The sequence below is a fragment of the Mobula birostris genome, chromosome 10 (assembly GCF_030028105.1).
Source record: "Mobula birostris isolate sMobBir1 chromosome 10, sMobBir1.hap1, whole genome shotgun sequence".
Classification (NCBI taxonomy): domain Eukaryota; kingdom Metazoa; phylum Chordata; class Chondrichthyes; order Myliobatiformes; family Myliobatidae; genus Mobula; species Mobula birostris.
Window position 1 is genome coordinate 65050739 of NC_092379.1, and position 18644 is coordinate 65069382.

An 18644-nucleotide genomic window follows, 5' to 3' on the forward strand; every position below is an offset into this window, starting at 1 on the left:
ACAGAGTTATTTAAACTCCAGGAAATAATTTTCCCGAAGTATTTTCATATTTGTGAAACGAGCAAGCAGCGCTCTGCCTTGCGTGATATTTTGGCTGGAGCTGACGCTCTTGCTGGTGGTTCATTTACCAATACCATTGTCAAACCTGTAAATGAAAGCTAGATGAAACTAATATAAATATTTAAATGGAAGAAAACTACAGTTGTATCTGATTAATCAATAACAAAAGAACTCAAAATACCTTAGTTTGCAGTAAATCATAAACTGAGTGCTGGGGCTTAAATCTGATCCTGACTTCTAACTTTGGAAGTGTTATTCGCTAGAGTGGATTGTGTTAGCCCAAAACAAAAAGATTACAGCAGCTTGAATGCAAGAATCCTTTGGGAATTAATCTTGAAGTGGATAGAAGAATTATTCATCATTAGTTAAAGATGAAAACTGAAAAAGCAGTTGCTTCTGGGTTATCACAGACTGACCATCATAGTCAATTTTTAGAGGATTCAGTAAGTCTTTTTAGCAAAAAATACTTGTGGAGAGTCCAGAAATCTGCTGATAATCTGAGGATCTCTGCACAGTAATCTGCAAGATCACCTGAAGGAGCTCAGGATGTTTCCAAACTTCTCTGGTGCTCAATGGAAAATAGCTTAATGCTTCTGTAGTGAACTTCATGTTTGAATTTTGATCTAACAAAGATTAATTTCATTCAATTTCCTTTCTTCCCCCAGGTTGCCATAGATGGACATGTAAATGAGAGTGACGAAAACGTGGAGCGAGGCTACTGGTCTTCGAAGACTGAATACCTGCTCTCTGTGATCGGCTGTGCTGTGGGACTTGGCAATGTCTGGAGATTCCCTTACCTGGCGTACAGGAATGGAGGAGGTACTCTAGAGAATAAGATATGTAGGAGGGCAAAATAGAAACATGAGTAAAGAGCCATTGATTTATAAATATAGTAATACTAAATTTATTGTATCACAGAATCTTTATTGCACTGGGTAACTAACAGTTTTGAGCATTTCTTCCATCAGGAAAGATCAAGACATTCTTTAAGGTTTAAATTATAATATGTATAATTTATGGGGATGATCCAAAATACATGATAATTTATCGTTAGAGATGAGTGGATCTTCCATTGTGTACAACTGATGATTAATTATATGTGAACATTGCCATAATGAATAAACTCAGCACATCAAGCATATTCATTGTGGGATACAGGCCATCAACTGGTTACAACTACTTGAATTTCAACACCTCCACATTTGAGTGAGCTCCCATAATATTACTAAATTTAAAAGTCCAATTTATGTACATATGTTCTTTCTTTGAATGTCAGAACTCAATTCCTTCTCCTTCTCCCCCTTCAACTCTCTCCTTCCCCAATTATAGTAATTTACTTTCTTGCAAGTTTTATGTGTTTCTGGTGTCATTCATTACAATATTGTGAAAGTATAGTTACCATATTTTTGAAAAATATTTTTTGCCTTAGAGACACAATTGACCTATGGAACCTCTTTGGTATCCAGGAGTAAGCTGTATTTTCTTTGGTTTATCTGGGCTGTGTCAGATTTGGGAACTAAAATTTTAATTTGGTGACTTTGCAAAATGGAGATGACTCTATTCATGTTATTCACAACTACAGATTCAGAAATGAAGCTGAAAAATGAATTTTTCACATGTGCTGTAGGGAACACTAAATCTTACAGGACTGAGAGGAAACACAGGAATGATAAATAAATATTTGAGGTAATGATCATCAGATGTGAATGGTTATAGACATACAGCACACTTCAGAGATTTGCTCATAATGTTAACCTTCCAGAAATGAAGTTCAAATTGACCTTCATATTGGTGGTACTTGGTCTTAGTCTCCAGTAAAGCCCTTTCCTATATTTTCTAGGAGTCTTTCTTATTCCCTACATGCTCATGCTGGCACTTATTGGAATGCCGATGTTTTTTCTGGACACGTCTTTTGGGCAGTTTGCCAGCCTTGGACCTGTTACGATATGGAGAGCTGTGCCAATGCTTCAAGGTTAATGTTTATTTAACTCTACAGTTTAGTTACAATTTGAGTGAGTAATAGTGTTTAAATCATACCAATGTGCTGTTTTTTTTCATTTTAGTTCGCAGAGCTGAAATGATCTTGTTGGTTCACTGTTCACAGTCGAAGATCTATTGGATTTTTACAAAAGCAGAATTATGTAAAAGAGGAATGGCAAGCCATTTTGTACTAATAAATATAAATAAAACACTGCAGATGTGAGAAATCTAAATTAAAAACAGAAAAATCTGCAAATATTCAACAGGTTTAGCCACATCTATGGGAAGAGAAACACAGCTAACTTCTCAGGTCAAAGAGATCCTTTTTAGAAACAGGAAGAAGCTGTTAACCATATAACCATATAACAATTACAGCACAGAAACAAGACATCTCAGCCCTTCTAGTTTGTGCCGAACGCTTACTCTCACCTAGTCCCACCGACCTGCACTCAGCCCATAACCCTCCATTCCTTTCCTTCCATATAGCTATCCAATTTAACTTTAAATGACAATATTGAACCTCCTTCAACCGCTTCTGCTGGAAGCTCGTTCCACACAGCTACCACTCTCCGAGTAAAGAAGTTCCCCCTCATGTTACCCCTAAACTTTTGCCCTTTAACTGTCAACTCATGTCCTCTTGTTTGAATCTCCCCTACTCTCAATGGAAAAAGCCTATCCATGTCAACTCTATCTATCCCCTCATAATTTTAAATACCTCTATCAAGTCCCCCCTCAATCTTCTATGCCCCAAAGAATAAAGACCCAAGTTGTTCAACCTTTCTCTGTAACTTATGTGATGAAACCCAAGTAACATTCTAGTAAATCTTCTCTGTACTCTCTCTCTTTTACTGACATCTTTCCTATAATTTGGTGACCAGAACTGTACACAATACTCCAAATTTGGCCTTACCAATGCCTTGCACAATTTCAACATCACATCCCAACTCCTCTACTCAATGCTCTGACTTATAAAGGCCAGCATACCAAAAGCTTTCTTCACCACCCTATCCACATGAGATTCCACCTTCTTAAACTCCATCTGCCATCTTTCAGCCTACTCTTCTAATTGGCCTAAATCTCTTTGCAAGCTTTGAAAACCTACTTCATTATCCACAACTCCACCTATCTTAGTATCATCTGCATACTTACTAATCCAATTTACCACCCCATCATACAGATCACTAATGTATATGACAAACAACATTGGACCCAGTAGAGATCCCTGAGGCACACCACTAGTCACCGGCCTCCAATTTGACAAACATTTATCCACCACAACTCTCTGGCGTCTCCCATCCAGCCACTGCTGAATCCATTTTACTACTTCAATATTAGTACCTATCGATTGAACCTTCCTAACCAACCTTCCATGTGGAACCTTGTCAAAGGCCTTACTGAAGTCCATGTAGACAACATCCACTGCTTTACCCTCGTCAACTTTCTTAGTAACCTCTTCAAAAAATTCAATAAGATTTGTCAAACACGACTTTCCACGCACAAATCCATGTTGACTGTTCCTAATCAGGCCCTGCCTATCCAGATAATTATATATACCATCTCTAAGAATACTTTCCATCAATTTACCCACCACTGACGTCAAGCTCACAGGCCGGTAATTGCTATGTTTACTCTTAGAACTCTTTTTAAACAATGGAACAACATGAGCAATATGCCATCCCCGTTTCTAATGACATTTGAAATATTTCTGTCAGAGCCCTTGCTATTTCCACACTAACTTCCCTCAAGTTCCTAGGGAATATCCTGTCAGGACCCGGAGACTTATCCACTTTTATATTCCTTAAAAGCGCCAGTACCTGCTCTTCTTTAATCATCATAATTTCCATAACTTCCCTATCTGTTTCTCTTGCCTTACACAATTCAATATCCTTCTCCTTAGTGAATACCGAAGAAAAGAAATTGTTCAAAATCTCCCCCATCCCTTTTGGGTCCACACATAGCTGTCTACTCCGATTCTTGAAGGGACCAATTTTATCCCTCACTATCCTTTTGCTGTTAATATAACGGTAGAAACCCTTGGGATTTATTTTCACCTTACTTGCCAAAGCAATCTCATATCTTCTTTTAGCTTTTCTAATTTCTTTCTTAAGATTCTTTTTACATTCTTTATATTCCTCAAGCACCTCATTTACTCCATGCGGCCTATATTAATTGTCGATATCTCTCTTTTTCCGAACCAAGTTTCCAATAACCCTTGAAAACCATGGCTCTCTCAAACTTTTAACCTTTCCTTTCAACCTGACAGGAACATAAAGATTCTGTACCCTCAAAATTTCACCTTTTAATGACCTCCATTTCTCTATTACATCCTTCCTATAAAACAAATTGTTCCAATCTACTCCTTCTAAATCCTTTCGCATCTCCTCAAAGTTAGCCTTTCTCCAATCAAAAATCTCAACCTGGGTCCAGACCTATCCTTTTCCATAATTATATTGAAACTAATGGCATTGTGATCACTGGACCCGAAGTGCTCTCCAACACAAACCTCAGTCACCTGACCTATCTCATTCCCTAACAGGAGATCCAACACTTCCCCTTCTCTAGTTGGTACCTCTATGTAATGCTGCAAAAAAATTATCCTGCACACATTTTACAAACTCCAAACCATCCAGCCCTTTTACAGTATGGGTTTCCCAGTCTATGTGTGGAAAATTAAAATCTCCCACAATCACAACCTTGTGTGTACTACAGATATCTGCTGCAGGGAAAGTGATAGGTTAAAACTTTGGTCATCATGAGATAAACTGTGAACAAGGACATCTTGTCAAAGAGTGAATGGGGACAGTTAGAAAGTAAGAAAGAGCTTAGATAAAAAGTAATGGAGGAATTGTGAAATAGGGAAATGTGTCCAGTAGGTCAGACTGGACATGCCTTCCATTCCCAGAGGGGGGAAAAGGGGACAAAAGAGGTAGAAACAACAAGCAAGCTGAGCAATATAATGGATGACAACTGATAGAGACAGGTAACTGAAATTGTAGAATTTAATCCAAGTCCAGTCGGCTGCGGGTGAAAGATGAAGTGTTGTCCTTCAAGATTGCTTTGGACCTCATTGTAACAATGCAGGAGACCGCAGTCTGAAAGCACAGGGAGTGCGTGGAATAGAGAACCAAAGTGCCAAGCAATTCCTGAAACAATTGAGCTTAGGAAAATTATGAAGTATTTTTATTAGCATTTGTGTCTTTCACCAGCTAAGTTTGTCCACAGTGATTTATGTTGGCCTACTCATCTGTCGTAGTTTGTGTAGGTCTTGCCAGGAGTTCCATAACTTCAATTAATCTGGGTATATATATTGAATTGTGCAGTGTAGTAGTGTGAACACAGCTCTTTACAAGCATTACTTGTGTTCTTGGTGGAGGAGCTAAAGTGAGAGATTCTTGTATTGGAAATCTTCTGCCTCACATTCAAAGGTATGTGAATTCCAATAAGCCTAGAGTCAATCCAGCAGGAGCTGGTAGCATGAACTCTACATTTGTCAAACAAATAGGATTAACAAACAGACCTTCCAATGCCATATCTCACTAACATACTTGACAGGTATTCATTTCATCATATCTCCCTTTGATCATCTACAAGTTATTTATACTAATGAGGAAATGCACCAAAAAATTCTTTGATGGAAATTCATTTAGAAAAACACTTTCTTGAAAGCTTCTAGACCCAGGTCACATTTGTACATTTTGCATATTTGTGTATCATTCACAAGCAATCCTCCTGGGCAATTGTAAGGAACAGAATGCATGATAGATAAATTAATCAATTGTCTTCATCCTTCATACTTCCTCTACCAAAAAATAAAAAAATCTAGTCTCCAGGCCAGTTCTGGGCTCCAGGTTTGCCCAAATCCTGGACTTTAATCACACTATTGTCATTGATTCTGCTGGTTCAAGTCCCACCATCTGCTATCACATCAAATTCAAGTTCAAGATTATGTATCATTCAACTCTACAGGAATATAGCCAAATGAAATAGTGTTTCTTGGGGCCAAGGCGCAGAGCACAATACCAACACACAGCACATTGTACATAGCATAGAGCACAGCTAGTCTATAGTTCCAGTTTCAGAAAGACAAACACACAATATAGCAGAAGGCCCTGAGTACCATGATTACAGATTGATAGTAAGTTGCCCTGGTCCAGCTTGATTTTCCATTGAGTGAACACTGGAGGGCAGCACTGATGGGAGGGCCAATTTCAACCCAGTACAGATTCTAGCACAAACCCAGTGGCTCCTACTCTCTCTCCTCACCTTGGTGTCCCCTCCCCTGGGTGATTTCAACGCGCAACCTCGCGGTGAGGGCCTAGTCCTTGTCACAACCATGGCAACACAGCTCCCCTGGCATCATTCTCTGTCAATGAACCAGTGAACTGGACTTATAATATTTGATGTTACCAATGTCCAACAGAGTCATGCAATCACAAAAAAAATGTCCAAGGTAATTAGTCATGCTGCACACCATCCAATGGTACATATCAAGTCTCCAGTCTTAATTGTCCCAGCTCCAGTGCCAGTCTCTATCTTTACATTCCCAACATTAAAATGTCAGCTCTTGATCCACTCCCTCCAAAATGCTGGACTTTGACACTGCCTTCCCCACATCCCACCATCCTAGTCACTGCCGTATCCTAAGAACGAAACTTTCAACAAGGTCTCCTGGGGATGTCCCACTAAGAGCATGGACGTAGATTTTGATTGAAGGTTTTCCAGGCTGTATACGCTGCATTTGATGTTTCATCTATCATTCCATTCATTTTTGAGAAGTGGTTAGTAACTGGAGTATCTGGAGGAAACCCACAGAGGTGTGGAGAATGTACAAATTCCACGCTCACCGCACTGCTAGTCAGAATACAGCTCTACATTTTTAACTATTTAAGGAGATACTGCTACATTACAATGTCTGGCTGGGCAGCTTACATGTTTCAAAGTACATAAAGCATGGTACAACTGTCATGAGTATTTCTTCCAGTAATTTGCTTTTAAGGTCCTCTTTCAATAGGTGCTTAGTGGCAATCAGCACTCAATCCATACTTCCCTATCCCTGATTGCTCTTGGGAAGCAGGTGGAGAGACACCCATTGAATAATTGCAAGCCTTCCTGTGAAAGTAGTCCTACGTGTTGTTGGATAATGAATTTCAGGATTTAGACTTGGTAATGTTGAAGCAATGATAACAGATATCCATGGGAGGATGGTGTGCAACCTGGGGGAAATCTGCTGGTGATGGTGTTTCCACATTCTTGTTCATCACATTGGTAGAAGTCAAAGACATGAGATGCAATTGGAATAGCCTGGTCAAGTAACTTAATGGGTTTTGTAGTTGATGAAAGAGAGGTTGAATGTATGGTGTGCCAATTACAGTTGTTGAGCAGGTCTCTACCAGGAAAATAAAGATTATTTTATTGTAACCTACACAACAGCCTTTGTGTGGGAATGTGCAGTATTTTAATTAGATTATACTCTAAACTCCTTTTTCCTCATTTATCTTTAGGCATTGGGATCACAATGGTTCTTGTAATTTCATTTATTGACATTTCCTATTGCTGCATCATTGGTTACAGTTTGTTCTACCTGTTTGCCTCCTTCCAATCCTCTCTGCCGTGGGCAGACTGCTTCAGCTGGTGGGGAGCAGATGAAACCTGCAGCAGGACACCCAGAGGTACTGTGTTCACTTCCATTGGAAAAGGCTAGACACCATCTTGGTACTTTCACTTCCATCAGTCTGATTTAATGATGGGCGTTTATGTTGTATCTGAAACTTATATTTAAAGAGAAAATATTGGAAGAACTCAACAGATTGTGCAGCATCTGTGGAGAGATTACCTTATTCCTATTTGTTGTTTCTTACCTCTTAGCCAGCTTTCCATCTGTGTATACAGTACATGTTATTTCCAACATTTCTGATTTAATCTTTTATAGGGCACCTTGTCAAAAGTCTTCTGAAATTCCAAATATGTTGATATGCTGGTTCTCATTTAATTAAAGATGCCAGAAAAAGGTCTGCAATATCATGAAGGCTCCCAACCACCTTGCTCATGGACTGTTTGCCCCACTCCCATTAGGGCTATGCAGTATCCATGCTAGGACCACCAGACTCAAAATCAATTCCCCGAGCAGTAAGACTGATCAACACCACTGTCATGAACACATCCACCACAGCCCCCCACTTTATCATTACCTGTCAATCAACTTATTTACCTGGATGTACCATCACTATATGTACATACAATCAATGTATAGAAACTAATTTAAGTATTTATATTTATTGTGTTTCTTTTATTATTTTGCTGTTTATTTTATTGCATTTGTTTGTGCTAGATCAGATCCAGATTAGTAATTATTTTGCTGTCCTTTATACTTGTGTACTGGAAAAGGCATTAAACAATTTTGAATTTTGAAACTTGAATCTTAAATTTTTATTCCAATTAAGAACGCAAATAAATTTCAGACACACTTTATCCTTTATGATATTGTGTTGACTTTGCTTGATTCAATTTCAGTTTTCAAAATCTGGTGCCGATGCATTCCCTAAAAATAAATTCTCATATTTTTCAAATAGTAGATATTGGGCTCATCAACTTACAGTTACCCACATTTTGCCTCACTTGCTTTTTGAACAGTGGTGTCATGTAGGCAGTACCAATTTTCTCCAGAAGCTAAGAATTTTTTGGAGGATTATAACTAATGAATCTGCTGTCTCAGTGAGCACTTTTGGGATCCTAGGATGCAAGGTATCTGTAACAGTGGACCTCGCAGCCTCAGCCCCATAAATTAGCTTAACACCAATTCTCTAGTAAAATTCCTCCCCAGCTTCATTCAGTAGCAATAGATATTTGTAACGTAATGTAGGGTTAAGACTGATGCAAAATATGTTTAATTTCTGTGGTATTTGCTTGTTCCTGTAATTACTTCTCCAGCTTCTGTCTCTCAAAGAGCAGTATTTATTTGGAACCCTATCTATGTATTAAACTCTAATAGTCTGATTTTATGTTCTTTGCTAGTTAGTGTGTTTCAGAGCCATACAGCTTCTATTTTTCTATGAGTTATCAAAATCAGGTTTAATATCACCAGCATATGTCATGAAATTTGTTGTCTTTGCAGAAGCAGCAATGCAATGCAATACATAATAATAGAAAAAACATGAATTACAGTAAGTATATATATCTTAAATGGTTAAATAGGTAGTGCAAAAATAGAAATAACAAAGTAGTGATGTAGTATTCATGGGTTCAATGCCCATTCAGAAATCTGATGGCAAAGGGGAAGAAGCTGTGTGCATTCAGGCTTCTGTACCTCCTTTCTGACAATAACAATGAGACAGGACATAACCTGGGTAATAGGGGTTCTTAATGATGGATGCCACTTTTTTGAGGCATTGCTCCTTAAAGATGTCCTGGATACTATGAAGGCTAGTGCACATGGTGGAGCTGACGAACTTTACAACTCTCTGCAGCTTATTTTGATCCTGTGTATTAGTGTTAATATCGTTCTCTTTAATTAGATATCCAGGGATGAGGTGCAAATGTACTTAATTTCAATGTTGATACACTTTGGAATATACATATTCCTAGTCTTCGAATGTAGTGTAAAAATGTCCAGATTTCTACCCTCACACCTCAGTGACCATCACCCAGTAGCTCTCACATCTTCTGTAATGAAATGTATTGAGAGGTTCATCATGGTTAGAATTAATTTGTGCCTAAACATTGAGCTGGACTGGCTGCAATTTGCCTACCGCCACAATAGATCTACAATAGCTGCAACCTCAATGACTCTGCTCAGCCTTGGACCATCTCAACAACAATAATATCTGCATCAGGCTGATGTATTTTGATGTATACAGTTCACTGTTCAACACCACCATCTCCTTGGTACTAATCAACAAGCTTCAAAAGTTGACTAATGTACTACTCTCTGCAACTGGACCCTTGACTTTCTCATGGGGAGAACACAGTCATTGTAGATTGGAAGTAGCAATTTCCTTTTCACTAACAGTCAACACAAGTGCATCTCCCTGATGTGTGTTTAGCCTGCTGTTCTACTCTCTCTACACTCACGAATGTGTGGCTAGCCACAGCTAAATCACAATCTACTAAATTCACAAATACAACAACTGTTGTCAGCAGAACCTCAGAGGGTGACAAGGAGGCAGAGAGAAGTGAAATAGATTGGCTGGCTGAGTAGTAACACAGCAGTAATCTTGCACTGGTCATCAGTAAGACAAAAGAACTGATTGTGGAATTGACAAAAGGGATCTTGGGAGAACGTACATCAGTTCTCATCAAGGAGTCAGCAGTGCAAAAGGCTGTCCTGACGAAGGGTCTCAGCCTGAAATGTCGACTGTACCTCTTCCTAGAGATGCTGTCTGGCCTGCTGCGTTCACCAGCAACTTTGATGTGTGTTGCTTGAATTTCCAGCATCTGCAGAATTCCTGTTGTTTGAGTGGAAAGGGTGAGCAGTTTCAAGTTTCTAGGTACCAGCATCTTTGAATATCTATCCTGAGCCCAACATATTGATGCATTTATGTAGGAGACACACCAGAGGCTATATTTCATTCAGAGTTTAAGGAGATTTGGAATGTCACCACAATTCCAGCAAACTTCTAAATATGAGCAACACACATCAAAGTTGCTGGTGAACGCAGCAGGCCAGGCAGCATCTCTAGGAAGAGATGCAGTCGACGTTTCAGGCCGAGACCCTTCGTCAGGACTAACTGAAGGAAGAATGAGTAAGAAATTTGAAAGTTGGAGGAGGAAGGGGAGATCCAAAATGATAGGAGAAGACAGGAGGGGGAGGGATGGAGCCAAGAGCTGGACAGGTGATTGGCAAAAGTGATACGAGAGGATCATGGGACAGGAGGTCCGGGAAGAAAGACGGGGGGGGGGGGTGGTACCCAGAGGTTGGACAAGGGATATATTCAGAGGGACAGAGGGAGAAAAAGGAGAGTGAGAGAAAGAATGTGTGTATAAAAATAAGTAACAGATGGGGTACGAGGGGGAGGTGGGGCATTAGCGGAAGTTAGAAAAGTCGATGTTCATGCCATCAGGTTGGAGGCTACCCAGACAGAATATAAGGTGTTGTTCCTCCAACCTGAGTGTGGCTTCATCTTTACAGTAGAGGAGGCCGTGGATAGACATGTCAGAATGGGAATGGGACATGGAATTAAAATGTGTGGCCACTGGGAAATCCTGCTTTCTCTGGCGGACAGAGCGTAGATGTTCAGCAAAGTGGTCTCCCAGTCTGCGTCGGGTCTTGCCAATCTATAAAAGGCCACATCGGGAGCACCAGACGCAGTATATCACCCCAGCCGACTCTCAGGTGAAGTGTCGCCTCACCTGGAAGGACTGTTTGGGGCCCTGAATGGTGGTAAGGGAGGAAGTGTAAGGGCATGTGTAGCACTTGTTCCGCTTACACGGATAAGTGCCAAGAGGGAGATCGGTGGGGAGGAATGGGGGGACGAATGGACAAGGGAGTCGCATAACGAGTGATCCCTGCGGAAACCGGGGGCCGGGGGGGAGGGAAAGATGTGCTTAGTGGTGGGATCCCGTTGGAGGTGGCGGAAGTTACGGAGAATAATATGTTGGATCCGGAGGCTGGTGGGGTGGTAGGTGAGGACCAGGGGAACCCTATTCCTAGTGGGGTGGCGGGAGTATGGAGTGAGAGCAGATGTACGTGAAATGGAGGAGATGCGTTTGAGAGCAGAGTTGATAGTGGAGGAAGGGAAGCCCCTTTCTTTAAAAAAGGACGACATCTCCCTCGTCCTAGAATGAAAAGCCTCATCCTGAGAGCAGATGCGGTGGAGACGGAGGAATTGCAAGAAGGGGATGGCGGTTTTGCAAGAGACAAGGTGAGAAGAGGAATAGTCCAGATAGCTGTGAGAGTCAGTAGGCTTATAGTAGACATCAATGGATAAGCTGTCTCCAGAGACAGAGACAGAAAGATCTAGAAAGGGGAGGGAGGTGTCGGAAATGGACCAGGTAAACTTGAGGGTTGTGAAAGTTGGAGGCAAAGTTAATGAAGTCAACGAGCTCAGCATGCGTGCAGGAAGCAGCGCCAATGCAGTTGTCGATGTAGCGAAGGAAAAGTGGGGGACAGATACCAGAATAGGCACAGAACATAGATTGTTCCACAAAGCCAACAAAAAGGCAGGCATAGCTAGGACCCATACGGGTGCCCATAGCTACACCTTTAGTTTGGAGGAAGTGGGTGGAGCCAAAGGAGAAATTATTAAGAGTAAGGACTAATTCCACTAGACGGAGCAGAGTGGTGGTAGAGGGGAACTGATTAGGTCTGGAATCCAAAAAGAAGTGTAGAGCTTTGAGACCTTCCTGATGGGGGATGGAAGAAAATAGGGACTGGACATCCATGGTGAAAATAAAGCGGTGGGGGCCGGGGAACTTAAAATCATCGAAAAGTTTAAGAGTGTGAAAAGTGTCACGAACATAGGTAGGAAGGGATTGAACAATGGGAGATAAAACCGTGTCGAGGTATGCAGAAGCGAGTTCGGTGGGGCAGGAGCAAGCTGAGACAATAGGTCGGCCAGGTGCTCCTGATGTGGCCTTTTATATATTGGCGAGACTCGACGCAGACTGGGAGACCGCTTTGCTGAACACCTATGCTCTGTTCGCCAGAGAAAGCAGGATCTCCCAGTGGCCACACATTTTAATTCCATATCCCATTCCCATTCTGACATGTCTATCCACGGCCCCCTCTATTGTAAAGATGAAGCCACACTCAGGTTGGAGGAACAACACCTTATATTCCGTCTGGGTAGCCTCCAACCTGATGGCATGAACATCGGCTTCTCTAACTCCCGCTAATGCCCCACCTCCCCCTCGTACCCCATCTGTTACTTATTTTTATACACACATTCTTTCTCTCACTCTCCTTTTTCTCCCTCTGTCCCTCTGAATATACCCCTTGCCCATCCTCTGGGTCCCTCCCCTTGTCTTTCTTCCAGATCTCCTGTCCCATGATCCTCTCGTATCCCTTTTGCCAATCACCTGTCCAGCTCTTGGCTCCATCCCTCCCCCTCCTGTCTTCTCCTATCATTTTGGATCTCCCCCTCCAACTTTCAAATTTCTTACTCACTCTTCCTTCAGTTAGTCCTGACGAAGGGTCTCGGCCTGAAACGTCGACTGTACCTCTTTCTAGAGATGCTGCCTGGCCTGCTGCGTTCACCAGCAACTTTGATGTGTGTTGCTTGAATTTCCAGCATCTGTAGAATACCTGTTGTTAACTTCTAAATATGTACTGTTTAAGATTGGTTTAAGATGGCACTTCTGAAGTTAGGTGACAGCTTACTGGTGGTTCATAATCCAAGAAATTGGATTAAATATTTTATTAATAACACTTCTTCTGTGGTACATTGTGAGAAAATATCACTGCAAACAATAAAGAGGCAAGCAAAGATGAGGCTGACCCAAGGTTCGAAGCGTGCAGGTGCAATGCAAAGTCAGAGCATGGCATGTTTGAGGAGAAGTGGTCAAAGTGAGGTTGAGGCATGTCTGAGATAAATTTGGAGTCAAAGATGGAGTTGGACTGAGCGAATCAAAGAGGCATCAGAGTGGAGGAGATTTGGAGCCCATCCAACTAAACCAAGAGCGAGGCTGGATCAATCTAAGCACTGAGCTGATTTGCAAAGGTCGAGTATGGGCCGGAAAGTGGGCTGGGCGGCGGGGTCCAGGCCCAGAACGCAGCGCTCAGGTTGTAGTGTGAAGAAACAACCCAGTGTTTGGAGAATTTAAACGCTGGCCCAGACAGATGGAAAAGGCAGTACAGTATAGAAATAGGCCATTCAACCCACCATGTTTGTACTGACCATGGCAACAATCTATCTAATCCCATCTGCCTGCATGTAGTCTGTAGTCCTCTATTCTCTGCTTACCCACGCACCTATCTAAATGCCTCTTAAACATTGCTGTGATATCTGCTACCACCACCCCAGCAGCACATTCCAGGCACCTACCATTCTGCATAAAAACAAAAAAATTAAAATCTGGCCTCATAAATCTCCTTTGAACTTTCCCCTCTCAACTTAAACATATGCCATCCAGTACTTGACATTTCCATTTTAGGAACAAGACTTTGACTTTCTGTCCTTTCTATGTTTCTGATAATTTGATATTCTTCTGGTCTCCCTCTGGTCTCCAATGTTCCAAGTTTGTCCAATCTCTCATTACGGCTAATGCTGTGGAATCTAGGCAGCATCCTGGTGTACCTCTTCTGCACATGCCAGAGCAGCACACAATACTTAAAATATGACCTAACTAAAGTTATATAGAGCTGCATCATATTTTCTCAATGCTTGTACTCCGTGCTCCGACCAACGAATGTAAGCATGCCATATGGGTTTTAAATTACCTTATCTACTTACTTTTCCACTTTCAGAGGGCTATGGACTTATACCCAAGATCCCTCTGTACATCAAAATTTCAGAAAACTTATGCAGATGACCTACAACCTGTAATATTTTCAAGGACTGCTACAGTGCTCTTAACTGATGGTATACATCACAGGTTTGACAGATATAGTCAGAGTCGTCTGAAAGCAATTGCACTGCATTTTGCAGATGCTATGACTGAATGTCTACGATGGACAGAGTAGTGGTTAATGGAGTTCCAATCAAGCAGTGGATTTGTCCTGGAAGGTGATGAGCTTCTTGAGAATTTTGGTGCTGCTCTCATCTCAAGGACATTAAGGACATCCTGAACGCTAAAAAGAGGGCGTTTAGAGATGGAAATAGGGAGGAGCTGAGGGCAATACAGAGTCACCTGAAAGCCAGGATCAGGGAGGCTAAAGACAGGTACAGGAGGAAGCTTGAGTGGAAACTCCAGCAGAACAACATGAGAGAGGTCTGGAGGGGGATGAGGACCATCACTGGGTTCCGGCAAGCTAGCAACAGAGCAGCGGAAGGCAATGTGGACAGGGCCAACGAACTTAACCTGTTCTTTAACAGATTTGACAGTGTGGCCCCTGCCCATCCCACACATGAGCCATCTGTTGTCGGCCCCCAACCAACACATATTCCACTCTCCCCTCCTACCCCTCCTCACAGTCTGCGACCCTGCTCTCATGACTATACCCCTTCCCCACAAGAAATCACCACGGTGGGCTTCACAGCTCTACAAGTGAGAAGACAGCTGAAACGTCTCAACCCAAGCAAGGCTGCAGGACCGGATGGTGTCAGTACCTGGGTGCTCAAAGCCTGTGCCCCTCAGCTATGTGGAGTACTTCACCATGTATTCAACCTGAACCTGAGGCTCCGGAGGGTTCCTGTATTGTGGAAGACGTCCTGCCTTGTCCCTGTGCCGAAGACGCCGTGCCCCAGCGGCCTCAATGACTACAGACCGGTGGCATTGACCTCCCACGTCATGAAGACCCTGGAGAGACTTGTTCTGGAGCTGCTCCGGCCTATGGTCAGGCCACACTTAGATCCCCTCCAGTTCGCTTACCAGCCCCGACTAGGAGTTGAGGATCCCTTCGTCTTCCTGCTGAACCGTGTCTACGCCCACCTGGACAGGACAAGCCAGCGAGCACTGTGAGGGTCATGTTTTTTGACTTCTCCAGTGCGTTCAACACCATCCGCCCTGCTCTGCTGGGAGAGAAGCTGACAGCGATGCAGGTGAATGCTTCCCTGGTATCATGGATTCTTGATTACCTGACTGGCAGACCACAGTACATGTGCTTGCAACACTGTGTGTCTGACAGAGTGATCAGCAGCACTGGGGCTCCACAGGGGACAGTCTTGTCTCCCTTTCTCTTCACCATTTACACCTCGGACTTCAACTACTGCACAGACTCTTGTCACCTTCAGAAGTTTTCGGATGACTCTACCATAGTTGGATGCATCAGCAAGGGAGATGAGGCTGAGTACAGGGCTACGGTAGGAAACTTGTCACATGGTGTGAGCAGAATTATCTGCAGCTTAATGTGAAAAAGACTAAGGAGCTGGTGGTAGACCTGGGGAGACCTAAGGTACCGGTGACCCCTGTTTCCATCCAGGGGGTCAGTGTGGACATGGTGGAGGATTACAAATACCTGGCAATACGAATTGACAATAAACTGGACTGGTCAAAGAACACTGAGGCTGTCTACAAGAAGGGTCAGAGCCGTCTCTATTTCCTGAGGAGACTGAGGTCCTTTAACATCTGCTGGACGATGCTGAGGATGTTCTACGAGTCTGTGGTGGCCAGTGCTATCATGTTTGCTGTTGTGTGCTGGGGCAGCAGGCTGAGGGTGGCAGACACCAATAGAATCAATAAACTCATTCGTAAGGCCAGTGATGTTGTGGGGATGGAACTGGACTCTCTCATGGTGGTGTCTGAAAAGAGGATGCTGTCTATGTTGCATGCCATCTTGGTCAATGTCTCCCATCCACTACATAATGTACTGAGTGGGCACAGGAGTACTTTCAGCCAGAGACTCATTCCACCGAGATGCAGCACTGAGCATCATAGGAAGTCATCCCTGCCTGTGGCCATCAAACTTTACAACTCCTCCCTTGGAGGGTCAGAATCCTGAGCCAATAGGCTGGTCCTGAACTTATTTCATAATTTACTGGCATAATTTACATATTACTATTTAACTATTTATGGTTCTATTACTATTTATTATTTATGGAGCAACTGTAACGAAAACCAATTTCCCCAGGGATTAATAAAGTGTGACTATGACTATGACTATCCAGGAAAATAGTTGGTATTTCAGTACCCCCCTGACTTGGGATGTCAGGAGGTCAGTCACTCATCACAAGGTACCAAGGCACAAACCGCTTTGGTAGCCCTAATATTTATGTGGCAGGTTATTTGAGTTTCTGGTCAATAGTGGCCGTCCAGGGGACTTAGAGACAGTAAAGCCATTGAATATTAATAGTGGGTGGTTAGACATACCCTTGTTAGAGATCACCATTGTCCGGCCATTGTGTGGCATAGATGTTACTTGCTAAAAGCTGGTTTACGTCTGAATGTTATGCGGACGTTTTTACATGCAGGTGTAGGCTGCTTCACTTACTGAAGAGCTATGAATGGAATTAAATATTGTGGAATGATCATCAAACATTTCTACTTCTGAGATTAAGATGGAAGGAAGTTCTTTGATAAAGCATCTGAAGATAGTTGGGCATACCACAGTCCCTTTCAATTCCTGTAGTGATGTCCTTGGCTAGAAAGATTCAGCTTCAACTCACCCACCATCCTTAGTGTGAAGAATGATTCCAATGACTGGAGTGTTTCCGTTTAAAGCCCATTAACACCAACTTTATCAGAACAGCATACTCAGGCAAATGTTTCCTTGATATTAAAGGCAGCCACTCTTTTCTTGCCTCTGAAATCAGCTCTTTGGGCCAAGGTTGCGATGAAGTCTGGAGCACAGCAAGACGCCTGGGAGTCAATGGGTTTGATTATCAGTGAGTAATTGTTAATGTCAATGGCAACTTGCATTACTTTGCTGATGATTGAGAGAGAATTGATTGGATTATAATTAGTTGGATTGAATTTCTCCAGCTTGTATGAAAAATCCGATGTGGATAATTTTCTACATTGCTGAGTAGACACAAGTGTTGTAATTGTTCTGCAATAGCTTGGCAGGAGTCTCAATTAGTTCTGGAGTGCACACTTTTGGTATTACAACTGACATGTGGACTGGTCCTGCAGCCATTGTTGTATCCTATTCTGTCACTGTATCTTTGGATCCTGGTCAGTCTGTGGTCTTACCCTTGGACTGATTCAGTCAGAGTGATTGTATGAATGAGAAATTACAAATTGTTCCTGGTATACTCTTTTAACCATATTCCACATTTTACAGGTTCGCTGTGCAATCTCACTCTAGGCAATGGACATTTTGAAATTGTTAGTACAACATGGCTGCATGCAAGCAACGAGACTTGCTCAAATGGATCAGAAATCTATGTTCCTCACCAGGGGCCTAGTGAACAATACTGGAAGTAAGTAGCATGCTACTGGTATTTACATCTGCAGTCTACATTGCTGTATCAGTAGATGGTTAGTTAGTTTTAATGAGAGAAGAATCATTTGCTGTAGACAGCCATATGATTTATGTCAATGTACATCCAGTGGCCACTTTATTAGGTACACCTGCTCATTAATGCAAATATCTAATCAACCAATCATGTGGCAGTAACTCGATGCATAAACATATGCAGATATGGTCAGGAAGTTCTGTCGTGGTTCAGACTAAATATCAGAATGCGAAAGAAATGTGATCTGGTGATTCTGCCATTTAAATGATTGTTGGTTCCAGACAAGGTGCTTTGAGTATCTCAGAAATGACTGTACTCCTGGAATCTTCATGCATAACAGTCTCTAGAGTTGACAGAGAATGGTGTGAAAAGCAAAAAAAAAAAACATCTAGTGAGGTCAGTTCTGTGGGCAAAAATGCCTTGTTAATGAGAGAGGTCAGAGGAGAATGGTCAGTCTGGTTCCAGCTGACAGGAAGGTGACACAAAAGGAAACCAAGAAGGTCATTAAGAGAGAAACGATTAACTATGAAAGGAAACTAGCAAATAATATCAAAGAGGATACTAAAAGCTTTTTCAAGTATATAAAGAGTAAAAGACAGGTGAGAGTAGATATAG

The 18644-nt window shown here is 42.1% G+C and overlaps 1 protein-coding gene across 6 annotated transcripts in view; it reads left to right on the plus strand.

Moving 5' to 3' along the window:
• The first annotated feature begins 337 nt into the window (after positions 1–337).
• Positions 338–18644, plus strand: part of LOC140204075 (sodium- and chloride-dependent neutral and basic amino acid transporter B(0+)-like) — a 120273-nt gene continuing 101966 nt past the window's right edge. For 5 of the 6 annotated variants that reach the window (XR_011887515.1, XM_072270375.1, XM_072270372.1 and 2 more), the window contains exons 1-5: positions 338–503; positions 726–879; positions 1901–2032; positions 7542–7709; positions 17855–17993. Coding sequence is in view for 5 of the 6 variants with exons in the window: in XM_072270375.1 (XP_072126476.1) it covers positions 432–503; positions 726–879; positions 1901–2032; positions 7542–7709; positions 17855–17993 (665 nt within the window). In the remaining variant the exon portion in view is untranslated. The remainder of the gene's footprint in view (positions 504–725; positions 880–1900; positions 2033–7541; positions 7710–17854; positions 17994–18644) is intronic. The other variant, XM_072270376.1, reaches the window with a different exon arrangement.